The 27,779-nt window shown below is 33.8% G+C and overlaps 1 protein-coding gene across 14 annotated transcripts in view; it reads right to left on the minus strand.

Annotated features, from left to right (window-relative positions):
* KIF21A (kinesin family member 21A) overlaps positions 1-27,779 on the minus strand; it is a 152,836-nt gene that overhangs the window by 27,512 nt on the left and 97,545 nt on the right. For 8 of the 14 annotated variants that reach the window (XM_017512763.1, XM_017512762.1, XM_017512761.1 and 5 more), the window contains exons 12-28: positions 25,525-25,563; positions 21,098-21,188; positions 20,557-20,674; positions 19,952-20,140; positions 19,215-19,414; positions 17,233-17,340; positions 13,400-13,468; positions 13,085-13,299; positions 12,796-12,949; positions 12,429-12,623; positions 11,891-11,992; positions 10,949-11,114; positions 10,449-10,469; positions 6,368-6,428; positions 5,939-5,993; positions 3,376-3,590; positions 45-152 (exon numbers count right to left, since the gene is read on the minus strand). In XM_017512763.1, the coding sequence (XP_017368252.1) occupies positions 45-152; positions 3,376-3,590; positions 5,939-5,993; positions 6,368-6,428; positions 10,449-10,469; positions 10,949-11,114; positions 11,891-11,992; positions 12,429-12,623; positions 12,796-12,949; positions 13,085-13,299; positions 13,400-13,468; positions 17,233-17,340; positions 19,215-19,414; positions 19,952-20,140; positions 20,557-20,674; positions 21,098-21,188; positions 25,525-25,563 (2,106 nt within the window). The remainder of the gene's footprint in view (positions 1-44; positions 153-3,375; positions 3,591-5,938; positions 5,994-6,367; positions 6,429-10,448; positions 10,470-10,948; positions 11,115-11,890; positions 11,993-12,428; positions 12,624-12,795; positions 12,950-13,084; positions 13,300-13,399; positions 13,469-17,232; positions 17,341-19,214; positions 19,415-19,951; positions 20,141-20,556; positions 20,675-21,097; positions 21,189-25,524; positions 25,564-27,779) is intronic. The other 6 variants (XM_017512764.1, XM_017512757.1, XM_017512756.1 and 3 more) reach the window with 3 other exon arrangements.

Raw genomic sequence — 27,779 nt, forward strand, 5'->3', positions numbered from 1 at the left:
AAAAAAAAAAAAAAGAAAAAAAAAAGAAAACATTAGTCACTTACTGCTTTTGTTCTTTGGCCTTTGATTTTTCTGCTTTCTCATATGCCTTTCTCCTTGTTACAGGAGAAGGCTCTGGAATTTTTTTCTCTGATAGAGATGACTGCCTGGAACTAAAGTAAAAGAAGATTAATTAATTACCTAATTCTAAATTTACACATATAACTTTGGTACATATTGAATCTAAAATTTGTCATAGGTTAATAACTGGAACCTGAGAAAGATTATTACTTGAAAACAAACAAAAAAAAAGAACTAGGACAGGAAAATGTTACATGAGTTATTTTTAGTTGATGGAAGCTCAACAACTATAATTTTTAAATTGGTGATCTTATTAAATACATAACTTATTATCTTTGAATATAAATATCAATGATATACTGCCAAATAGCTATAACAAATATTTTAAATGTGTTTTAATTTCATTGGTAATTGTTTCAGATGAAGAAAAATTATAGTTTTGAATGAAGAAAAATATTAGAATATGAGAAACAATGAGATTTAATGAATTAATATTGAGACACAATCACAAAATAGTCCTATAGGTAATCACACACATAAAAAAATACATAATGAATTTACTTAACTAGTATTTAATTTGTATCTATGTATATTTTAGTAGTAAAAGTATTCTTGCCTTAAATGTTTTTAATGTCAAATGGCTGCTTATAATTAAAAATTTAAGAAAATAATTTTTGCATATGGTGGTTATGAATTTTAACTAAAAAAATTAAAAGGCTGGGTCGGGCATGGTGGCTCACACCTGTAATCCCAGCACTTTGGGAGACCAAGGTGGGCGGATCACTTGAGGTCAGGAGTTCAAGAACAGCCTGGAAAACATGGTGAAACCTTGTCTCTACTAAAAATACAAATATTCGCTTGGTATGGTAGCAGGCACCTGTAATCCCAGCTACTTGGGAGGTTGAGGCAGGAGAGTCACTTGAATCCAGGAGGCAGAGGCAGCTGTGAGCTGAAATCATGGCACTCCAGCCTGGGCGACAGAGTGAGACTCCATCTCAAAAAAAAAAAAAAAAAAAGTCGGCTGGGCATAGTGGCTCACACCTGTAATCCAAGCACTGTGGGAGGCTGAGGTGAGCAGATCATGAGGTTAGGAGATCGAGACCATCCTGGGTTACGTGGTGAAATGCCATCCCTACTAAAAATACAAAAATTAGGTGGGTGTGGTGGCACATGCCTGTAATCCCAGCTGCGGCGGAGGCAGGAGAATCTCTTGAACCTGGGAGGTGGAGGTTGCAGTGAGCCGAGATTGTGCCACTGCACTCCAGCCTGGCTACAGAGCTAGACTCCATCTCAACAACAACAACAAAAATGTCTTGGGGGAAAAAAAAACACTAAGGTATTAAATAGAAAGTCATTTAAAAAGAAAGTCTTCCAGAATGGGTTTACATGACTCCTATCTAAAAGTGAAAACTAAATGTAGTTAGATTTTGTGTGCTTGATTTTTCTAATCAGGAAATCACATTTTAGAAATGCTGCATCATTTAAATTATAATAACTTGAGTAAAAGTTATGCAGTAATGGTTTATAAGAGTTATTGTACCAAATGAGTGACCAAACTCTCACAATATGTAAAGAATTGCAAATATATGAGTATAACCATGTGAATTTATGAAAACTTTAAAATAAGTTAGAGACAGAAGCCAAAAGATATTTTCCACAACCTGTCATAAAGGATACATTTTTTAAATGTGGAAAGGCAAATAGAAAAGATTACCTGAATCTGGATTCCAGGCCATAGATTTAGTCCTGAAGTTCCAAAAGTGTCACTTATCTGACAGACTAAATACCTAATACATGCTAGTTCCTAACATCTGACCTCAGTTCTATATCACTACCTTCACCAAAAGCATTTCTTCTATTCTCATCTTATCACCAAAGCACTGAAGCCATAAACTATACTGGTTAGCAATCTCTAACAGCAGATCCAATGGTTAAATACATAGGCCACCTCAAGCACATGCAAGAAAGTTCTGTCATCATTAAAATTAATTCTGGAACAGAAGGTAGCAGATGGGATTACTCAATGGAAAACAATAGAAATATACTCATAAAATGAAGAATATTATGGGAAATAGCTATTCAAGGGTGGAAAGTTTGTTATTCTGTGTTATTTACAGACTCATAAAGTGTGTGCCACTTTTGGGGGTGGGGCAATATTTCTGAGTGCAGAGATGTATTCATTCCATAAATTATCTGCTAGATCACATGTAAGGGTTAGTTTGAACAATGCCATTAAAAATTTTCACCAGTGAATGGCTAATCTAACATTAAAATAACTATCAAAATACACACATGCACATATACACACACACGCACACACACACAGGACTATGTAGGGAAATCTTTCCTTGTTCTCAAGATAATAATTAAAATATTCTTTTTTTTTTTTCTTTTTTTTTCCCTGAGAAAGAGTCCTACTCTACCACCCAAGCTGGAGTGCAGTGGTGCAATCTCGACTTACTGCCACCTCTGCCACCCAGGTTCAAGCAATTCTCCTGCCTCAGCCTCCCGAGTAGCTGGGATTAGAGGCACCTACCACCATGCTGTGCTAATTTTTGTATTTTTAGTAGAGACAGGGTTTCACCATCTTGGCCAGGCTAGTCTTGAACTCCTGACCCCATGATCCACCCACCTTTGCATCCCAAAGTCTGGGATTACAGACATGAGCCACTGATAGTCTAAGCAAGATTTATTTGGAATAGAAGGTTTTTTGTTCAGATTATCATAGGAAAGAGACTATTTCCTCCTTCAATCTTTAATAACACCAATAAAATTATTTTTGGGGGCATACACTCATCCCAGATGTACAATGTGCTTCAAGGTAAAAAATAAGAAAGTTCCAAATGTATTAAAGTTGTAATTGGTATTTGCTTTTTTCTTTAAAAGAGTCACAAAGATTTACTATCCTGACGGCGCTCTTAGAACTAGGATACAGGTAATTTAGAGCAAATTTAAGAGTCTAAACTTTCTGTTTATATATAATAATTATATATGGTTTTATGGGTATAACTTTAATTTAGGTGTTTCTATATAAGTATTGTCTGTAATTCATAACTCAGCCCTTATAAAAATTGTAACCCTTAAGAATGATCCTAAAACTTGGAGAAAAGACAAAGCAAGTCAACAAAGGACATCTCATCTTAAATGATTTCAACTCTCTAATAAATTAGGGGAGACAACACCTAACAAATTATTTGGAAAACCAGGGATCAAATTTACATAAATTTTAAATAATAGAAATGAGAAATTAGCAACATGCATACTCTTTTTAAAAAGCCAAAAGAAAAGAAGTTAGTGTAGCTGGGCCAAACTTACATGCTGCCTATCTTAGAAGGTAAGCCAGGTGGGGAAGAGAGCTCTTTTTCCCTAGCAGAAGTACCACTTGTCTCTGCATTCATTCCAATCTCTTGCCCTTCTGCAACAGGTGTAAGTGGGCCAGGCAAGGAGGCATCTCCTGTACTAGTGTCTGAAGCTAGTTCACTGCTATCTGCATACAGCAATTCCATCTGAGTGGTGGTTCTCCTTCGGGCCTAATCAAAGAATGGAAGGAAAAGCAATCAGGAGCAAACTTTTGCATAGAAGATGATTAGGGAACAGAGATTTATATTAGTTTGAAATAGATAAAAACATTTAGTGTGTCCTTTCCTGGAAGGTGTGTCAAACATAGCATGTGAGATAGTGACAAGCCAGAGCTACAGCTAGATAAAGCATTTAGAGGCCAAAATAACAGCCAACATTTGTATTGTACTTATATTGCCAGGCACTATTCTAAACACATTATTATATTAGCAGGAGACAGGTGATATCATTATCTCAATTCCCAATTGAAGAAACTGAGGCACAAAACAGCTAAGTAATTTGTCCAAGATCATACAGCTAGTAAGTGGCAAAGCCAGATTCAAAGCCAGGCAGTCTGCCTCCAACATTATTGTGCTCTCCTGTCACTTGCAGCCAGCTCCCTCAACATATAGCTCAAAAAAAAAAAAAAAAAGAAGAAAGACATTAAACCAAAACCAAAAGATAACTGCAGGGAGGCTCAACTAAATGCTGCTTTTCCCCATACTTAATTTCTTTTTTTAATATAATTTTTTTCAATTATTGTGAGCCTTAATTGGACAGGTTAAACATAAATATATATGTTTAACATAAATATAAATATATGTTTAATCTGTCCACTAGACAACACCAACAAATATCAGCTTTGGGCAGCCTGCTGAGGCAAGTAAAGGTTATTGTCTTAGAATCTAAACTCACTATAAGCATTCCTTTCCTTACTCTTGAAAACCAAGTGACTATCCAGTTATTGCTCAGTTAGTTGTTGATATCACTAAAGTACTAACAGATAATCAAGCAAGTGGTTTACCAGATTATAAGCCTCTAGAAAGCAGCCAACCTGTTTTTTCATCTGTGTAGCCCCAGCTCTTAACACAGTGCTGGTACATACAATTTTAAAATATATAATCAACTTCATTTTTTTCAATAAATGAAAAAGAAATAATACGAGATCCTTTTCAGGCATCTTAACAGTTCAAAAGGAGTAGCAGGTAGCACTTTAGAAAATGTTTAAAAAGAGAAAGCCCCACAGCCATTTTTTACACTCTTAATTCTCTCCACAGTCAAGAGCCTAGAGCAGAGAGGATTTTTTTCTTGGGAATTCTTAACTCAGGTGGTTTTTTCAGGAGATGACCTTTAGGCCACCACTTCACACCTCTCTAATGTCCCACAGCGACATAACTTAATAGGCTTTCTCACGGCCTGAAAGATAACATTTACCTTAAGAGATTCTCTCCTTTGCTTAGTACTAGATCCAAACCATAGCAGAATGTTTTCTTTGAGTTTTGGTAACCTCTGTTTAGACTCTTAGAATAATAAAATACAAACCACAGGTCGCCAAGCGAGTAGCTCAAAGAGCCTGGAGATGTTTTTTGATTGGCTTGGCCAGGGTTTTAAAATCTGAGAGATCTACATAAAAATCCATATTTAAGAATTATCCTCAAAAAAAAAAAAGGATCTGGTAGCCTTAGGCCCATATTCCCACAAGGCAAAAATGAGCAAAACTTGATAATGGCTATTTCCTTTTAGACGGGGCATGTACTCTCCAGGTAATCATAACGATGACCCATTCGTTATTGTATATCCAGCTAAATTAGTCATTTACATTACCTGATTAACCACTGTGGACCTTAGATATATACTATCCATTGCACAGTATTATTATTTCAGGTCCTGATTCCATCCATTCACTCAACAATATTTAATGAGCATTGTAAGAATTCTTTTTTTTCAAACATCATATGATTGTTCGTCAAATCACCTAGTATCAAATGCTACTACACTCAATCTGATACTATAGGTATATCACACATTTAGCAGTATGTATCATTTATGTAATTTTTAAAAACCCTACAATATGCATCAGAGCTTCATAAATTTTAACACATAATAATTACAGATTGGATTATTATTAAAACCACCTCAAGACACAGTTAAACAAAGAAGTAACACTTAAAAACACACTAGTATGCTAAAATTTCAAAAATCTCCTGCCAATCTAAATGACTGATATTGTATGCCACTACAGAGTCTACAATTTAGTTAATCAGCAGCTTAAGAATCACCCTCCATAATCATGTTATCTAGTGGGAAAAATATAAGACTACAGTAAAGTCCAACTTCCACCAAGGAGAAATTTTTTTAACATAATTTTTTTTCAGTTACCACTTAAAGGGAAATATAATAAAGAGCTAAATAAAGAAGAGCTATAGTAAAATCACATCCATGTGGTACTCTATTAAGTCAAAGCTGAACTTCTGTGTTTAATAGTGATAACAAATAATGATGGAAAACATGTTTACCTGATACTTTTAGTTCTCCTTACCTTGTTCTTAGGTTTCACTTCACCACAAAGCTTCATGAGATCTGAAGACAGTGTACTATATGCAAATAAATAATTAAGCGCAAGATTAAATGGAAAATTACTATAGAAAGCTATAGCTCCTCTATATCAACAACTATAAAAAATGTATATCTCTATGGGAAATAGAGAAAGACAATATTTAAAGTCAAAATGAATTAATGTAAAAATAATTTATTTATGTTCCTTAAATATGTCAATATTTTTATTTTAAAATTTATGATGGTTAAGTATAACTTGGTTTCTATTTACTGTTTCTAGTGCTATCGATTCACTAGGCCAATAGATTGAGAATTATTCCTGTTTTATGGTAATTGTTGGATACAACAAGATTAAAGTTTTTAAAATATTACGTAAAGAAGTCAAATTTATTGTTTCCAAAGACCTTCTTACCTTCCTTCTGATCCTGGGCTGTTTAAAGGTGCATCCTCATCAGTACTATCCTCTACATTTTCTAAAAAAAAAAAAAATATGTAAAACATATGCATTATCCACACATTACAGTTTGAATGGTGACTGAAATCCATATGCTGTAATAAACAACAGCTCAATATCTCAATATGGGCATGATGGTTTTAGCAGCTGAACTAAATAGACAAAATTGTAGAAAAGTATTTCTAAAAAATCTCCTTGGATTGTGTGTTCTAGGATGAGGAAAACATGTTCAAATAGGAAAACCATGATTTTGAGTGGTAAACTATAGAAGAATAACATCCTTCTGAACAAGATGGGTACATATGTATATTGCAGAGTCATGTATCTATCCTGTACCATCCAAACATACAAAAATCTACTGTTAAAAAATATAAAGTAAATGCTACATGAGCTTCCTTTAATGTACTGAGCCAACAAAGAATACTACATAAAGTGTAAATATAGCTGTTACATTTTGTCAGTTATGCCAATGTACCTAAATATTTTTCCATTTTTAATTTTTATATGTTGCCTTTATGTAGAAAGAGAGAAGTGTGTATGAGGGTGTTCAGAAGTGACACATCAGCATGCAGCTCATTCACATGAACACAGAAAACGAAAACAATAGGTTTGCATGCAACAGCTCTGTAAACTAATACAAATAAACCACTGCTATTTCAGAACAACTGTAGCGGACTAGTGAAAAGGGAGAAGAATTAAACATATAAAACTGTTAGGAAGTCAGTAAATAAAATAGCCACAGAAAGTAAACTACTTAAAATGCCAGCAAGTCCCTAACATAGGTGCAGTTTATTTTAATCTACACATTTTATTATAAAATCATTCCATAAATCTAAAGACAAAATTAAGAGCAATATATATTAATGAAAAATATACAGGATTCATCATCTTTTAATTTAATTTTATATAATACAGTTAGACTATGGCAATATTAGTCAATTAATTCCTCTTTCTCTACAAATGTTCCTCTCCTTTCTCACTGTTCAGTAGTATTTGGTACTATTATCTAAAATGGAATCATATCTAGGACTCACACAAAAAGTTTACTTTCTGAAGTGAAAAAAATGGTGATTTTGAAGCAATATGTATCCCATTAGAGGGAGGCTCAAGGACTTGCTTCACAGAAAGGATAACTGAGTAGTAAGGTACTGAATTAGTCAATAATATAGAAAATTATGTTATAAAGAAATGATAAACCTGGCCTCTGTTTTCCCATTGGTTTTAACAGCAGGCTAAGATGTGCTAGTATTTTTGTTGCAGAGTGTGATGGAATTAAATATTAAACATCATGCAACTGCTTTGTAAAAAGCTTTTAACTCCTGCTTATGCCTATATGCCTTATTTAGAGATAATGGTGTCTTGACATAACCAGCTTGACCAGAGCACAGAGGATCCCACCCAGACGGTGAGCAACTCAGACCCTCTTCAGGACCAAGTTTGGTCTGAAGCATTATGGTTATCTGAGCAGTAGGACACATCATCAACTCGCTGTTGTACTCTCAACTCTGAGAATACAACTCTAGCCCAAGGTTAGCTTCTTTTCTTATCATAGTAGCTTTAAAGCCAAAGACAAAACAAAACTCACAAATGCCCTAAAGCTAATCTGTATCATTGTAAAGCTTCACAGTCTCACTTCACTGGAAGTTAACCAAATAGTTGGATTTTTAAAAGTCACCCTTTAAAGTTATTCTTTTAAAAAGTTATACATATATATATATACACACACACACATATATGTGTATACATATGTGTGTATATGTATGTATGTGTGTGTGTGTGTGTATATATATATATATATATATATATATATATATAGAGAGAGAGAGAGAGAGAGAGAGAGAGGGTTTCTGTATACTAGCTATAAATTTAAAAAGTTAACATTGCAGCCCTGAGACTACTGTCCTTAGAAAGGCCTACTTGGAAAATTGGACTTTGGCTGACATCTGAATACAGCTCTCAGAGTGTCCTCAGTCAACTGTTAACCGATAAAAGTGGCACACTGTACCCTAGAAACTTCATGCAAATAATATGGCTTATGCTGAACACTTGCTTTCCTTCTGGAAGTCTGGACAGACAGAAAGCACTTATGACACTACCCCCAGTAAAACCCTTGGGCACTGAGCATCTCCTGGACTTTCCTAGGTATAAATACTGCACAAATATTGCTGCCTTTTTTTTTTTTTTTTTTCTGAGGAAAGAAAGCACTCTGTGTGATCTCTCATGGGAGAAAGGGAGATAAGAATGCCTGTACATGGATTCCTCCAAAGTCCCTCTGTATCTTTCCCCCTTATGAACATTGATCTCATAAACCTTAGTCTTGAATATGACCATATGCTAAGCCCTGTGAGTCTTCTAGCAAATCTCTGATGATAGTGGTGACTTTAGGGATCCCAACACAGGTAGTGAAAAATCAGGATGTTCTTTAAAGGCTACAAAATATACAACCCTGTGAGCATGGGGCACTGGCCCTGGCTCATCTTCTAGCCTTAAGTTCTATCATTCCATGTCATGAACTTGCTGCTCTGGAGCATCAGCCTGTTTGTAGGTCTCATGCACACAAAAGTATGGCTAAATTCTGATGCCTTAGTTTTGCTGCCCCTCTGCTCTGCCTGGAGCAAGTCTCTGGTCCCAATTCAACTTTGTCTTTTTCCTGCCTCTTTTTCCTCACTTATGTTTTAGCTCAAATGTCACCTCCTCCAGAAAGCCTTCATTAACTCCTCCATTCTTGTTAGGTGGTTCCACTCTGTGCTCCCACTGCTGTACAGATCTCAATCATTGCCTTCACTGCAATGTATCATAAACTGTTCATAGTCTCTCCTCCTCAGCAGGGAATCAAGACCATAAGGACAAGATCAGCATCTCACTCATCTTTGAATCCTAGCATCCAGCCCAATGATTGTGGTAAACTGGAGAACAACTAAATGATTTTTAAAGCAATGTACCTATGACTTTCTATATTCTGTGGATTTAAATTTAATTGCTTTCTCATTTCATGCTTTTTCTTTAGCTCATTTGGTCTAGAGAGAGCCCCATCCCTAGGGCAAATTTCTGCCATGAGTCATAGGTTACATTAGCTGAGTGAGTTCCTACTCTCAGCTTCTGACCCTTCTTCAAGCTATAGAAAATTGAAATTTGTTTGACTTGGAAAAAAGTAACACTGCTCATCAAATTAGCAATTGAATATTCTTCTGCACATAAAGACATCAAATAATTTCTCTTTCGAGTTAAAAGAGAGCATATATTACTATGAATTGAGCCACTAAGAAGAACAAAGAGGAGGAGGAGGAGGAAAAAGATTAAGGAGAAGGAAGATAAAGAGGAGGAGGATGAGGAAGAAAGAAAGAAGGAGGAGGAAAAGAAAAGAGGAGGAAGAAAAGAAGAGGAGGAGGGCAGACAGGGGAGGAGAGGGAAGAGAGGAAGAGGAAAAGTGAGAAGGACAGAGGAAGGAGGAGGCAAAGAAACATGCTTGATAACACATGGAATGGATGCTAGTTATAATTCCAGATATTTGAACAGCCTGACCAATATTGCTTCAACCTGTTCAAGTAAAATCCTTTGGATAGTTTTGTTCAGTTTACAATATTTAAAAGCGTGTGCCTAAATTTACAAAAATAAAACAGATAAGAATATATATATACCAAAGATACATACAGAAGAAAGTTATTTATGAGGTTAAAACAATAGATGCACATTAATGGATACATTTAAAAATTTTAACAGAACATATATTTTATGTTTTTCTATAAGAAAGAGAAAGCTTTCTTTATGAAACTGGAGCCACAACTGAAGCTCAAATAATAAAAGAGACAACTAACAAAAGCATACTTCTTTAAACACCTGAGGATTTTATAATCAGGAATGTTTAATAAAGATAAAGACTTAGTATGTTTGTGATCATGAATACATTTCAAAAAAGATCATGCAAAAACCAGTTGACCACCAATAAAAATTTTTTAAATATGATGTACCACAATTAGTGTACATGAACAATTAGTAATTCATGCAGCTGTAGGGTACACAGAAAGCTAAACATACTTACCTAATGGTACGCTATCTAGATCTGTGTAAATAATAGCAAAAAGGAAACAAAAAGCAATACTCCAATCAAAACAGATCCAATGTTAAAAACTCCAACATAAAACAAGATTATGTATCATTTACATGTAGAATAGATGCCATAGCAAACACTTATACATTGATTTTTAAGGCAGTGAGATATAGAGTAAAGTAATGAAACTTGGTTAATATTTTAAGTAATTTAGATAACCAATTCAAAAACTTGCTTGGTCTTCTTTACCCATAAAAACTAATTACTTAATAAGGTTAAGTAAGTCATTTTTAGTTGGTAATCATTTATTGGAATGACAATAATTACCTCACCAAAATGTACCATGCAAATTAATGAAAGAATAATTATTAAAAGCATGAGTAAATATAGCATCTATTCAGCCAAGCCATAGGTGAAAGGGATATACTATACCGTGTTCAAAAAGCAAAGCTACCATGCCATTCATTTAACTAAAATCAAGAGCAAATTACCTTGTAAAGCATGGCCTAGTAAAGCATCTAGCTCAGGATTTAATTCTGCCTTCTCTTTCAACATATGGAATAAGAGTTGGTTTTGGGTAGCACTGGTTATTTCCGTTTGTTTGAGTCGACCTTCCAGTACTTTAATTTGAGCCTCTTTCTGGGCGGCCTGAAGACCCTGAAACACAACAAAAAATGATCTCAGGTCATACGAAACAGGATCTACCACACAAAGACCTGTATCAAATGGCAATTGAATATGACATATGGGCTTCGATATCAGATAGACCTTGATTCATCCCAGCTCCTCCACTAACTGGCTTAGTGATCATGGACCAGTTCACCTGTCCAAGATGTTATCATCTGTATTCTCAGCTTCCTCATATGCAAAATGAAATCGATAATAATTATCTCTTGGCACATTGTGAAAATTAAGTGAGATGGTGTAAGAACATAAAGAGTCTAACAGTCCCAACATGGAAAAAAAAAAGTGAGTCAGAAACCATTATCACCTCCAACATTTGGGCAGAGTTTTCTTACAGGTGACAAATTAGAGCATTTACAGTCAAAACAAGAGAATGATTAAATTACTTTTTCTTTTCTGATTTGCTTCTGATCTGTAAAGAATCAATGTTAAACTAGTTATGATACCAAATTTGTTTGCATCATGAGAATTTTTTCCTAACTTTTCCCTTGTTAAAGCAAATGGGGAATTATTTCTTCTTTAAGTTGTTTATCTGTTCTAATAAACAAGCATAACAGGTGACACACTAATGAAATTGATCTAAATATTTCTCATTCTTCCTGACTCTAAAGAAAGGTAAAGAAATGCTTTCCAATTACAAAGAATCTTCTTCCTTATTACTAAGTGAAGGGTTACTACAGAAGGATAAATAAAACTACAATGAATCAGTCAAAACTTAGGTTTTCAGTAATAATGTGGTTATATCTTACCTTATTGATGCCCATTGACAGGAAGTGATCTAGCAGGTATCGGGCTTCTGTAAGGGTGCAGGCATTAATGACTGCAGTAACATCTAATGTCTCACCTTCTTCCTGTATAAAATCAGCATAACATTATGACCATCACTTTGAGCTGAAAATAGAAGACAAAAGCCTATGGATTCATGTATTTATTTCCTGATATTGGGTTAGCTAATGAGACTGCTCAAAACAGTGCAATACGTGATCCCTACCTCAAGAAACATATAGTTTAGTTGAAAAGATAAGACACATGTAAGGAGTTAAGAATTCAAGACAGGATGTAAAAATGACCCATGTGTTTTATATATATAAATAACAAATATTATCACACAAGCAGCAGAGAAATCTGAAAAGCAAGCAGGGGGTGCTATACATGTAAAACCAAAGCATTAGATTAAACCAGTAAATAGAAAACATCTTCATATAAAAACTTAAAGTGCTTTGAATGAAAAACAATACAAAAATACATTTCATTAAGCCATTACACTTTTTTAAAAAAATTACAAACCTTTGCTTCTTCCATCTGCATTATGTTGGCTTGACAATCAGAAATACTGTCATTGATGTAATCTATATTAGCAGTCAATGACTCCATCTCTTCACTGATGTTAGCCACATTTTTATCTCCCTCTCCATTCTCCTTGACTATCTTCTCCCTTCTTTTTGAAAGTTTCTCTCGTCTTTTGGTGAGTTCCTCCCGTTGCTATTGAGAAAGCAGGTTGGATTTTAAGAAATTATGTTCATCTCTTTATACATAGTACAATCAAAACCCAAAAAAATCTTGGTAAGTGTTAAATTTACCCAGGGAACAAAATTGGAAGAGTGAAATTAACAGTCAGCTAAGGGACAGCATATCTACTCTCTATTTTCCACACCTTGAGGAGTCTATTCATATCTGCCTCCATATTGGAAATGGTCATCTTCTGCATGATGATGTCTGTGACCCTGCGCTCAAGGAGCTGCCACTTCATGCGAGCTGTCTTGGAAATAAACACTCGGCCAGTCAATCCTTTTCTCTGATATTTTTTCCTATAATCATATAAAACAGACAAACATAATTACTTATGCACTTATTTAATTGTGCACTGCCAAATAATGAGCCATTCAAACATTCAGTATTAATGGCCACAAAGATTACGTCACTAGGAACAGATTTATGTAGACCTAGTTCCATTTGTTGCAGACGTTGGTAAGGCCTGGACTCTCGCCACAGGAATTCTCATTTTCTGCTGGGCTCCTGTCCTTGATGCATCCGTTTCAACAGCAGCTACACTGGAACCCATGTCCAGAGCAGGGGCATCAGATGAACTCAGCTTCCGAGTAACTTTCCCAGCCACTTTATCTGACATGGGTCTTACTTGCCGACGAAGAGCTGTAACCTGAAATTGCAACAGAGGTTGACTCATTCTCTCAGTCTATATAAATACATCATTTATCGCAAAGTCAGAATGTTTATTCCAAATAGCTTGCTTACTGTACCTCTTCAGTTTTGCGACGTAGAACCACTTCCTGGTTTCTTTTTTGGGCTTCCAGAAGTCTAAGTTGATGCTATAATATAATAATTGAATAAGTGGAAAGAGTAAAGTGAAAGATATAATATTTCCTATTCCTATCCCTACATGAATATATTTCCCCACAACCATGGAAACTATGAATTCTTAACAAACTTGTATGCTTTACTACAGGTACAGCTTTTTATTCCAACAAACACAAATAAATACATATATACCCCATCCCTTTTAGAAAAAATAAAAGGTCATCTCGGTGTTAACGTATTTTCATTATTTGATACATTTGGTGCTTACTATGTGCAAGTACTTTTCTAAATGCTTTACAAATGTTTTTCTTTAATTTTGTTAGACATTTTGTTTCAGTTGCTGTTTGAGTCACAAACAGGAAGAAAGAAAGCTTAGAATATTTTCAATAGAGTCATATTATATACAATAATTATAAATTGTTTTAGACATAGGAAGAATATATATTAATTTTATTAGTATTTTATAATAACTATGGATCTTCTGGTGGATAAAGTAAATGGACAGTAAAACAAGTCTGTATTGACTATCAATTTTGTTTCTAGGTTCTCTTAAAGAAAAAGATGACTAATTAGGATTACTTCAAGCCATTCTACAGGGATATAATTTAAGAAAAAATTTTGGACTAAAAAAGAACTCAAAAGCCCAGGGCAGTGGTTCACACCTGTAATCCCAGCACTTTGGGAAGCTGAGGTGGGAGAATCACTTGAGGTCAGGAGTTCGAGACCAGTCTGGCCAACATGGCAAAACCCTGTCTCTACTAAAAATACAAAATTAGCCAGGCATGGTGGCATGTGCCTGTAATCCCAGATACTCAGGAAGCTGAGGCAGGAGAATTGCTTGAACCCAGGAGGGAAAGGTGGCCGTGAGCCAAGACCGAACCACTACACTCCAGCCTGGATGACAGGGCAGCCAGACTTCATATCAAAAAAAAAAAAAGAAAGAACTTACATCTTAACTCCAGTTCTATCATTTATTCAATTCTGTGATCTTGGGCAAAGTTTAGTAATTAGAGTTGACTACAAATTTTCTAGTATATAAATTATGTTATTTAAGAAATAATCCCTTGGTTTGCAAAGTCAAACAGATCATTCATTTTATGTTTATGTATATTCTGTCTCATCAGATGGAAATTATTTGAGATAATGACTTTATCTTCTCACAGCCATATCTTAATTGCCTACCAAAATGATTGATATAAAAGCAAAATTAATTTTTAAATAAATGGATTATCAAAAATTAAAATTATCATATAGTTTGAAACTTGTTACTATATTAAATTTCTTCCTATTAAAAATCAAATATCAAGCTCATTCATATTTTTGAATGGCATGTAAATGTTATTCTGAATTTTCTAAGGGTTCAAAGATAATTATGACAAGGAACAATTTTAAAAGGAGATCAATATGTACACAAGGCAACAAATAAAAAAGAGAGGGAGTATGAATGTTAGCTTTATATGTGATTAGCCAGCATTGTGTCTTTATAAAAGAACATAGGCATCATGTTATGGAAAGATTCAAAAGTCCATCCCAAGAGTTCAATATTGATCTCCCTATATCTTATATGAATTAGTAATAAATAAATAAGAAGCATATACTGTAACGAAATTATTCCTGTTATCCCAAGGTTTTTATTAAATACAAAATAAATAGCCAAAAAATGGAAAGAGCCCAAATGCCTATCAACTGATGAATGGACAAACAAAATGTATTCTATCTATATAATCATAAAAAAAAATGAAGTGCTAATACATGTTATAATATAGCTGAACCTTGAAAACATTGCGTTAAATAAAAGAAGCCAGACACAGCTGGGTGCAGTGGTTCACATCTGCAATCCTAGCCCTTTGGGAGGCCAAGGAGGGATGATCACTTGAGGTCAGGAGTTCGAGACTAGCCTGGCCAACATGGTGCAACCCAGTCTCTACTAAAAATACAAAAATTGGACAGGCATGATGGTGCATGCCTGCAGTCCCAGCTGCTCAGGAGGCTGAGGCAGGAGAATGGCTTGAACCCGGGAGGCTGAGGTTGGAGTGAGCCGAGATCATGCATTGCACTCCAGCCTGGGTAATAGAGTGAGACTCTGTCTCAAAAGAGAAAAAAACAAAAAAAGCCAGACACAAAAGGCCACATCTGGTATGATTCCATTTAGATGCAATATCCACAGACCCCAAATGTTAGTGGCTGCCAGGGGCCAGGGGCAATGGTGAGTGACTACCAATGGGTATAGTGTATCTTCCTGGAGCAATAAAAATGTTCTGGAATTAAATAGTGGTGATCATTGCACACTTTTGTTAAATATGCTAAAAACATGAATTGTATATTTTTAAAGGTAAATTTTAGGATATATGAATTGTATTTCAACTTTAAAAAAATAGGAAAAAAAGAATAGGCAATATGTTAGAATGTGCTTCTACTTGATTTTAGTAGGAACAAATTGATATAAACAAAATTTTAAAGGCCCAGGAATTAATTGTGACAAATACACTGATTATTAAAATATATTGACATAGTAGGAAATAAAAGGAAATAAATATAGCCAAAATAGGAGAGTCATCTGGCCAAAATATCAACTTATCTACCTCATTACCCCCTTGTCTCTATCCCCTTTTCTCTTTACAACCCAAAATTGATTTCCATTTTATAAAACATTCTGTATGCTCATATTTTTCCAGGGAGGATTTAGGAAAAGTTGAGCAAGTAAAAAGGAATAACAGCTGAAACGTAACCAATAATAGGGGAAAAAATGATGGCCTCTTTTCTTGCTGTTTTCAAAGAGATAATCTTGCTATGTTGTTTTTCAGGCTAGTCTAGACTCCTGGGCTCAAGCAATCCTGCCTCAGTCTCTCAATGTGCTGGCTGGAATTACAGGAGTGAGCCACTGCACCTAGCTGCTTCTTTTAAGAAAAAAAAATCTAAGTATAATTTTTCATCTGAAAGAAATATTCATATTGCCAAAATTTTGGAAAGAACAAGAAAAAACATCAATAACTTATAACCCTAATACAACTACAATTATCATGTTGAGATGTATCCTTTCAATTTTCCCTCACTGTAATCAAGCACACAATTCTTTGAAAAATGACCACGCTTTACACTTAATGCATGATCATTTTTCAGATAGGCATACAGTTTCCAAATTCTAATTTTTAATGGATGAATAAATGGAATGGACCACAATTTCTTTAACCATTCTTCCCACTGTCAGGTATCTTGGTTGTTTTTACTTTTTTCGCAATTACAAAGAATCCTAAAGTGAGGATTTCAATGCATGGCATTTTTCCTTATTTTAGATTATTTTCTTCATCTAAATTCATGGAAGTACAATCTTGAGTCAAAGGATACAAAAATTTTTATAGTTCTTAGAAAAGCCTCTTCTAATAAGGGCTGGTCATTACTTTCAGATTATTTTTAAGTACCTCTAGTGATAAAATATTCTTGAGATCCATCCTAAACTTGCTATCTTCTATAATACTACAACTAGTTCCCTGTTCACCCTAGAGATAACCAGTCATTCTTACCATTTACTTCTATATCATAATCTGGAAAATAAGCCTCACATAAAGTTTAGAATATTACAATGTTTTTATGAACCCATACTGAATTACTATAATCCCCATACTATAATAAATTACATTTTATAAAATGTATGCTTATTTATTGTCCTTAACCAGCAATTGGTAGTTATGGTTACCAGAAATTTTTCTTCCATTTATTAAACAATCTTTTTCAATGTATAGTTTTCTTATATAACTGAGAGTCAAAATCCACTCACATCTCTTTTACGTTGATCCTTTTTCAACTGAGCAATCTCTCTGTTTCTTCTAGACTCAGTCAGTCTAGCTTTCTCTTGTTCTTCTTTCATTTGTTTCATTAGGCGAACCTAATCAATTAGGTATATACATCTATTGAAATTACTCTGTCACAAAATTCATTAAATCAACCACATATATGGATATATGAAAGTTCTTAGAATTCCAAATATTTAACATAGAAACACGTAGTTTTGCTGCACATTTAAAATGGTCAACTCTTACTTCTGTGGGATTTATATATTTTTATTTCTAATACATTTATATTAAATTGCTTAGTGTTCTATATTTTTGTATTCAATGTTCAGTTGTTCTACAACTTGAAATCTTGATACTTAGCTTATTATCAGTAGTTGTGTGACCTTAATCGAATTACTTTACTTCTTTAGGCTTTGGTTTGCTCATCCATAAGATGGAAATAATATTTCCACAGCATTGGATTTTTGTGAGAATTCAACAAGTTAATACCTACACAGCATTTTAACAGTACCTGGCACTTAAATTCTCAACAACTTAATAAGCACCTAATACCTTTTAGCTACTGTTGTTATTAGCAACTCTATAACGTAATAATCTAATGACAGTCATGTGCCTCATAACATTTAACTCAACAATGAACCACATTTAAGACAGTGGTTTCATAAGGTTATAATGAACCTAAAAAATTCCTATTACCAGGCTGGGCATGGCAGTTCACGCCTGTAATCCTAGCACTTTGGGAGGCCGAGGCGGGTGGATCACCTGAGGTCAAGAGTTTGAGGCCAGCCTGGCCAACATGGTGAAACCTCGTCTCTACTAAAAATATAAGAATTATTCAGGCATGATGGCAGGCACCTGTAATCCCAGCTATTCAGGAGGCTGAGGCAGGAGAATTGCTTGAACCCAAGAGGAGGAGATTGCAGTGAGCCGAGATTGTGCCATTGCACTCCAGCCTGGGCTTCAGAGAGACTCTGTCTCAAAAATAAAAAAAATAAAAATAAAAAATTCCTATTGCCTAGTGATGTAATAATGTTGTTACATCACAGTACAAAGCATTACACATGTTTGTGGTAGTGCTGATATAAACAAGCCTATTGTGCTGCCAGTCATATTAAGTATAGTACATATAATTACATATAGTCCAAAATACCTGATAATGATAATAAATGACTATACAATTGGTTTATGTATTTACTATACTGTACTTTTTATAGTTATTTTAGACTTATGAAAAAAAAAGTCAACTATAAAGCAGCCTCAGGCAAGCCCTTGAGAAGATATTTAAGAAGAAAGCATTGTTAACATAGGAGATGACAGCTCCATGTGTGTTAATGCTCCTGAAGGCCTTCCAGTGAGACAACATGCGGAGGTGATGAAGTGATTTCCAAATCACTTGCATATTTGCTATTTTAGGAAAATTACATTGACTTTCATGATAGTTGTAAAGAATAATTGATCCCACAACAAAAACAGATAGATCAGGATTCACACACTCTCTTTGGACAGGGGAAGAAAATTAGTGCTCTTCTGTGTATAGGAATGATAAACCCTAAATTCAAGATAGTTATTAACTATTGGAGAACGGGGAATATAATCAGGAAGAGATAACAGAAGGCTTAGTATACATCTATAATGTTTAATATTTTAAGCTAGATTGTGGATACAGTGTTTGTTATGTTATTATCTATGCTTTCTTACATATTTGAAATATTTTATACTTTTGTTAAGCTTGCATAAGAGTTTTAAGAGAAGAAATATCCATCAATGATTTTCATCTATTCTGAAGAAAGGCTTTGATGAGGAATGACTATCAGAAACAACTTCTAATTGCCAAAGGAAAGTACTTCATTTGGAAGATTGGGTTACCGTTATCAAATATGGAAAGAACCACAATAGTTGTCTATTTTTTGTCCCAAGCGACAAAAGCATACTGAACATCAAATGTTAATGGAAAAAATAATCATACCTTTGTTTTTTTCATTTCCATCACATCCTGCTGCAATTTCTTCAATTGCTTTTCATATTGAGACTGATTTTTAAGCAACCTTGCATGTTCTTTCTGAGCTGCTTGAAGTCTCTGCAGTTCTTTATTCATGGCTTGGAGTTTCTTTTCATATTCAGACCTAACTTTTTTAGCTTTTTCTTCTGAGTAAGATTCTACCGAGCCTAAATGACCAGAGGATATTTTTATATGTTTTTTGTGAGACACAAGTTTTTATCTCACAGATTTACAGCCCATATCCTAAAAGAAAAGCTACTTCCAAACACCAAAATCACAGAAGCCCAGGGTGTCTTTTAATCATTCTCCCTTTTATTATCTACTCTTACCATGTTCAATGGTTACTGAAACTTATTTATTAATATGTTATTTTAAAATGTCCCCAACATAAGTCAAAACATTAAAACAATCATAAATTTGTATAAAATAAGTAAATAGCCTAGGCAGACATCGGTATTAAAAAAACAAAATAAATAACAATATTTAACATTATGAGACAAATTAACATATAATGTGACCAGAAAGTATTTACAGACTACATATAACTTTTAAATAAAAGATACAAACTTTGATTTGCAAAAACAAGTAAACAACAAAAAATGGTTTCATATGGCTTCTATTATTTTTTTCTTCTAAAGGAAAAGATAAAAACCCATTTTGAAGGTTTAGCTTGAACTTTCATTTGAATTAAATATAAATCTTACCTAAGTTTTGAAGCACCTGGTCTCTTTCAAGCTGAGTGTCCCGAATTTTATGTTGCAGCATCATTAGCTTCTCTTCATACTGCTTTTTCAGAGTCTGCAGTCTTTTCTGGCTGTTTTCTAGTTCATCAATCAGCTTTTGCTTAATTGCAATTTCACAAGTAATGTTTGCCAAGTCTGCTTGGTAATTGGCTGTTTATAAAAGAAGAAAATAAAAACCCTGGGACTAGGTCAAAATATCAGAATTCTAGCTTTCAAGCAAGAGCATAAAAACCATCAACCAGATATTTTTATTCACTCAATAGTTATTGGAAAAATTTCCTAGATAAACCAAAAACCAAAAGGCGAATGAGAAAAAAAGTGTTCATTTTGCTCAGGGACAATAAATACTATTTATACTAGGTAAGAATGGAACTCACACAATGACTAAATCCAATAAGGGAAGTAACTCATTCATTTAGCACATAAGCCTTGGAAGGCAAAATGTAGGTCAGCAGTCACAAAAGCTGCTTTCATCAAGTATGAAATAGAGAAGGTTAAGAGTTTTCTGTCATGGTTTAAACAACTTTCCAAAATGAATTTTTGCCCTCATATTGAAGGGCAAGTACCTTTTTCATCTGATTCAGAGTCTGATTCATCAGAACTTTCACCCCCATCAATGTCATCTTCCTCCTCCTCCTCCTCCTCTTCTTCATCTTCATGATCACTCACTTCTTGACTTTCTTCCTAAAATGTGATTTTGAAAATTAATAGCACAATATTGGCAAAACAAACTGATTTCCTCATTGAGAGAGGCTGCTGGAGTACAAAGTACAGAAACATTAAAAAATTCACTTTTCATCAGTATAAAAAAATCCTTACAAGATATTAAGATTATTACATAATAATTTTGTCTTAAACCAAAAAGTATGTCATCTCTCATAGTATTCTACTCCTGCCCCACAAAAACAATGCTTTCACAATACACAAGATTGAGAGTTGCCAATATTTTACAGCACATATTTCTGAAGAAACACCTTCAAAGAAATAGACTGAACAGGATGCATCATAAGCAGTTCACTTTTCTACATATAAGTTAGTATGTTATCAACAACCAAGAACAATCAAATTTGGTTACTAAAACTGACAAGTTCATTCTTTCATACTTACCACTTCTAATTCATTGTTTTCTCTTTCTGAAACACCCTTTTCTTCTTTCTTCTCTTGGTCAGTGTCTGTATTATCCTCTTTACTAGCCACACTATAAAAAGGAACATAAGGGTATAGAGTTAAAGTAGAAAAGAAAATTATTAATTTGCTTCTCTCAGGTTTTTAAAAGCCATCAATGATTTGTGAAAACAAACTTTAAATGTTGGTCACTTAAGTGAGCAAAACTATTCTATCTGATGCTTTGGAGAAAAATGGAAATTGCCAATCAATAAATAGTATAATGATGTATATCTTTGGAGAAAAGCTTATTTTCAGAAAACACTGAGGAATAGATTATGTCCTAAAGCATGAGACCTATACAACCCTAAGAACTAGTCACAGTAGCAGCCAATCAACTAGAATGTAAGGCGCCTTAAATTCAAAAGCAATCAAACATTTTTGTTTTCTCATCTGAATCCAAAATCTTCTCATATAAATACAAAGATATTTTTAAAACTACATTTTTATTGATGTCCTAATACATTTAAGAGTAAATTTAAAGATCCAGATTCAATCTGCCCATAGTAAACTTGTCTATGCTAGCTATGCCATCATTGCGTTCAGGTCTTCTTCAGGTACTGGCACAGGCTCTTTTTTCCTAGGCAGTCCATACAGCAAAAGACCATTTCTCATTATATTCTCACACAATGGGTCTTTGCATACCAAAAACTGAAGTTCAGGCTGTCCTTTGATTGAATAGAAAACCCCAGGATCTGCCATAAGATTCACCTTATAACTGGAAGCTCTCTTCTTCAGTTACCTAGTACCTACAGCCATAATTACATACTGATGTCAGGGAATTATTATAGTTAAATTAATTCAGCCCTGGTGGCCCTGAGGAAAAGACAGAAGTTCTGTACACCCAAATAACTAATTCTTTGTGGGCTTAGCAATCAACTATGCACAAAAATTATACTACTGATCACTAGACTCACATATTAAATTAAGCTAAAAAATATTAAGAAAGTTGACTTTAAATAAATCTGCATGTGAACTATTTCCTTTTTTGCTATAGTAGCATTTTTAAATCATTAAAAAGCACTTTAGGAGGCCAAGGCGGGCAGATGACAAGGTCAGCCATTCTAGACCAGCCTGGCCAATATAGTAAAACCCTGTCTCTACTAAAAATACAAAAAGTAGCCGGGCGTGGTGGGAAGTGTTTGTAATCGCAGCTACTCAGGAGGCCCAGGCAGTAGAATCACTTGAACCCAGGAGGCACAGGTAGCACTGAGCCGAGATCATTCTACTATACTCCAGCCTGGTGACAGAGCAAGACTCTGTCTCAAAAAATAAATGAATGAATGAATAAATAAATAAACAAATCTCAAAAAATTCAAGTAAAATTATTCTTCAAGTAAAATTCTTCTAGAAAAAACTTAAAAACTTTATCAGAATAGCTTAATAACAGCTGTCATTTTTTCATATATTCTTCTATATTCAATAATTTCCCTAACACATGGATTTATTTTTAGCTTCTAGGCTAAAATCTTAATCTCATTTAGATCCTTTTATAACTATAACTTTAATGATTAGGTTTCTATTTTCAGGGATTATTTTTGTATTTAGTGCACTATGAATATAAAACTTTTCTCTTGTAAGCACTTTTCAGAGTTTGCCATTTATGTTTATTTTATTATTTATTTAGTGTCTGTATTTCTCACTAGGCAGTAAACTTCCTAAGGAAAGAGATCCTGTCTGTTTGCCTACACATTACATCCCTGTATCCAGGGCCTGGCACATAATAACTGTGTAGTAAATGTTTGTTAAATAAATCAATCCCTGTGACTATGCATGAACACCTGTTTGAACATGCCTATGTGTCTCATGCACTAGCTCGGTTGGAGCAGAAGGGTACGCTTTGAAAGACGCATAAAGATGCATGGGAGACAGCACATATATGGAGAGAGAAGGAAATATAAGTAGGAGTACTAATACAACAGTCTTAATTGGAAATGAATGAAGTAAAACGTAACAGGGTTCCATGAGTGTTGTTAAATAATTTGGATGGAGAAAAATGAGCTTGAAGAAAACTAGGAACCACCTAGAAATAACTTTTATGATAAACAAGAAATAATTTTATGTGATATACTTAATGCCTCTCTTAGGTTGCTTATGATATACTAAGACTGCTGATTTTCCACCATCAGGCAGTTCAAGCTGAAAATCTAGAAAGAAATTCCCCCTTCATCCAATCATAAATTAAAAGGCCAGCAGCATGTACTTGAACAGTGCTATACTTGAGGTTTAGGTCTAAGGCGCAGGGCTAGGAAAAGACAATTTGTTAGGGAGATGTCTCCCTAGCAGGTCTCGCAATTCCCTCCCCTGTGTAGTCTCCATTTCTCAACTGTGACTGCTACAAAACACAGTTTTCATTATTGTCCATTCTTGCATTACTTCAAGTTCCAACCAAATCACATTTTACTTCAGTTTACAGCCATACAACCACCTTATTCCAAACACTTGACTCAACATATCCTTCTACTCCCCACTCCAAGTCACATCCAGTTAAACAAATGCTATCTTTCACGTCTACATTAACTCATATAAGTCATTCATGCCACTTCTGATGCAGAAAAATCAGCAGTTATAACTTTACATTATTAATTTAAAGGCTTAAGCTTTTAAAATACAAGTTGATAGTTATAATTTTTATCTCGCAAATATTTCAAGTTTTCCTTAGTAAACTGAGGCAAATTGATACCTAAAAAAAGTATCTAAGTAGCAATGGAAGATATTTAAATTTGTGCTTTATATAGAATCAGAATCTTGGGAGCTATAAGGAACATTAGCAATTAGCCAATTCATTTGACAAACAAAAAGGGAACTGTGGCCTGGAGAAATTAATACCCTCAAGAGGACTAAAACCAGTTATCCTGACTCCCAGACCATCTCAAAGTTCAGCTCACAAACTGGAAGTATCTGCATCACCTAGGAGCTTATTGCTTACACATAATCTCAGGCTCCACCTCAGCCCTACTGAACCAGAATCTGCATTTTATCAAAATTCCTATGAGATCTGTATATGTTTGAGAAGTTATTCTGTAACGACCAAACCGCTCTGCTTTTGCTATCCTTCAGGGATCATATAAAGTTGGAAGTAAACTCCTTTCACTGACTACATTTAAAGGACTTGAATATTCTATGGTGATTAAATGCTTCCAAACACAACTTTAATGATGCATCTTATTTTGACCTTTCAGAATAGAAGAAATTTCACAATTGTAGTGTCTTAATTTAATTTCATCAATAAACAGCTTGTCCTAAATAAGTATTGCTTAGGTGAGTTATAGTGTGACGTATACAAAATTAAAATTATAGCCTAAGTATAGAATATTTTAGAGAACCTATGGACTTATGGCATATAAGTATAAAAACTTTAGAATACTATATAACATACTAAATATAATTATAAAATGTAAATTATAAAATAATTTAAAGAAATAAATTTTAAGCTTTAGGATATTTAAAGTAAGATATTCATTTAACTAATTGCATAGTGTAAGTGCTCTAGTTCTTATTTTTAAGTAAAAGATGAATTTCTAAAGTAGGTATTCCAATATAGTTAAATAATACCTTGAAACTAATATATTTTCTTAATCATTTGACTATGTAATTTGGAGACTTGTTTAGGAAAATCTATGAAGAAAAGTTGCGAAAAGACAGAAAATACCACTTGATCCTTGGTTAAATAATTACAATTCTGAATCAGTAAAATGTAAATTTTTTAGAGAGATCAAGAATATAATTCTAAATTTTGCTCGAGTTTCAAATGAAAAAAAGCAAATATCGTCTTTTTGATGTCCACTTTAATACATTTTTAAAAGCAAAAATTGCTTTTCTATTTCAACCTTAGTAATGTCTTATAAATCTTACTTGTGATAAGACCACAGTTTCCTTTTGTTTGTTGTCATTTTAATGTTTTTGTTTTTCCAGTAAAGATTATACCAAATAAAGAAGAGAGACAGAGGCCCACCCATTGCTAAGCATGTGCTACAACAAAATGTCATTTTCTGCTCTGCTAACAAGTTTCTATAAGACAAAGAATTACTGTCATTTTTTTCTTTTTTTAAGTAAATCAAATGGTGGAGGTTTTAGGGTTATTTTTATCCTACAAAAGGTAAATCATCATAATCATCAGTTAGTTCTGTAATCACATGAAACAGCCTGAATTTTAATTCAAGTATCTAGTGAAAATTTGATTGTTAAAAAGCATTTTCTTAAAAATGTATTACAGTGTTCTTGTTATTTTTATAAAATCATCATTACTTTTAGGAGCACCCCAGCTTATCTAGTGTGAAACAATCTATAATTCTATAACACATTTCCTTGTGAATGGCAACTAAGTATTTAAATGACATTTTAATAAAAAACCTGGGAAATATTCCAACCTTCTTTCTTCTCGATTGCTTTCCTCAAGTTTCTGTAGCCTTCAAAATCACGAGGCACAGTATTGGAAGGCCAAGCCAATGAAGGACAAACCAGACAGTAAAAAGCGAAAGTGATAAGAAGGTAAAAATGATACATGAGCTTGGAGACTTTAAAATAAATTTTAAAAGATATCATCAAAGGACAATACACAGTAAAAAGGCAATACATTTGTATGAATAAAAAGTAAGTAGAAAATCAAGCAGCATTATATCTAAGAAGAGTAGACTATCAGTTGAAATTATGCAGCAGCAAAATGTATAGTTTCAATTTATAAAAGTCACAAGGATCAGGCATGATTTGATGCCATTATTATCTTAGTCTGATCAATTTACTCAGCTTCCCCCTAAAAAAGATCACTTTCAATAATGTTCTCTTTCTTTTAAACCTTTACAGAAGAACTTTCAATGGCATCATTAAAAGAATTTCACAAAGTAATGCCTTTATACTATAATATGAAAATACCGCTAATACTACATACTAGGATACTACTTTTAAAAACATACTTTCTGTTTTAATATACTATGTATGAATAACACTAAATCTAAAAAAAATCTGATTTCAAAGTTATACATGAAATGGTATTGCAGGCAAATGAATATGGTTGTTATGACATCTGTGAAAAGCTGTAATTTTATTAATTGAAAATAAAATTTTATATTAGGATTAAAGAGTTTACTAAGTATTATAAACTACTGAAAGGGCGTATCTGTAAGGCAATAGTGGCAAAAAAAAAGAGGTGGGGATAAATGTAGTACTTTCCATTAGTAAGAACGTTTTTTAACAAAAAAAATATAAGAAATACTATGTGTAAAGGGTTTCAAAAAAAAAAGAATATTCAATATTAAAACTTAGGGATCTTTACGTAATGGAATGTACTGTATACCAATATCTGTCATGTAGACAAAAAGATAGATGTGCTAGGCTCTAAGTATATGGCAATTCTGAGATAGCACACTTCTGCCCAGAATTCCAAAAATATTTTCCAGAATCATCAATATTTTGGAATGAAGAGACTGAATCAGAGGTATGAGTTATTTCATCAAGCCAGTTTTTCATTTTAGTTTCATAACATATATGCTCCCATGTGATTCTTATTTATTAGTCTGTGATTATTTTCACATCAACTTATATAGCACCATTTTAAGACGAGACTAGCAATCTTTCTGAGAAATTGTCTACTAAGTAATATATACCAGTTATCAAATGGTCCAGTATAGTGATTAGAAAAAGGAAAGTAAAGCCACTGCCTAAGAAATCAGTGTGTTTCTAGAGTTTCAACCCAACACCACTAAATGCAAATCCGTGCAGTCTGATTGATGAGCGAAGTTTTTTATATTACAAGTCATTTAAAGCTAGATATCCAAAAATATGGGATTTAATGTGCGAATGGTAAATTTTCCTCATCCATATGCACAAAAAAATGCTAAAAACTTTTATCTGTACTCTAGGCCTATACTAATGATAATGAACTACAATGGCTCAGAGGATGTGGTTCCCTCATGAAGAACCCAGATTTTCTATTTTCAATATATATACTTTTGTTAGTTTGTACAAGAAAGCTATATTAAAATATATAGCTGATAAGAGCTAGCAAGTACATAAACTTTAGATGCCTCCTAAATTGCCTTTTTAAAAACCATTACAATCAATAGTTCAAAAAGACAATGAAGGGACAGAGAAATAAACTAATAATCTAACACCTCTCCATAACTTAAAGGAGATCAGTTTTTACTTCACTTAGTTCCCACAATGCTTCTTCTACAGTTAAAGAGAAAGAATGGCAATTTTTGCCAACCATTCTAACATTTGTATAACTGAAAGATATGCAACATAGTTTATTCAATTATTAAGAGGATGATAACCTGGTCAATAAGACATCCATAATCTTTGAAACTTCCTTATTTTCTTACTATCTAGACCTCTGGATTATTCTACAGCTCAACAGAAAATAAGCATAAAAAGGTAGAAGAGCAAACCTTAAAACCTCATATATTAGCTATTAGTTATAATTCTGATAAAGACTTTGATACAGAAGGTGAAACTTTCAAACAGCATTTGTGGTAACCTTCTTAAACACAAATGCAGCTTCTGACATAAAAATGATCTAGTTACCACTCTTCCTATCAACTCTTACATTGTCAGAGGCCCTGTAGCCACTGCAACCAAAAATCTACAACACACAACAACACATTAAAAGACACAGAGCTTCCAAAGA

Source organism: Cebus imitator, unplaced genomic scaffold (assembly GCF_001604975.1).
Source record: "Cebus imitator isolate Cc_AM_T3 unplaced genomic scaffold, Cebus_imitator-1.0 Scaffold477, whole genome shotgun sequence".
Lineage (NCBI taxonomy): Eukaryota > Metazoa > Chordata > Mammalia > Primates > Cebidae > Cebus > Cebus imitator.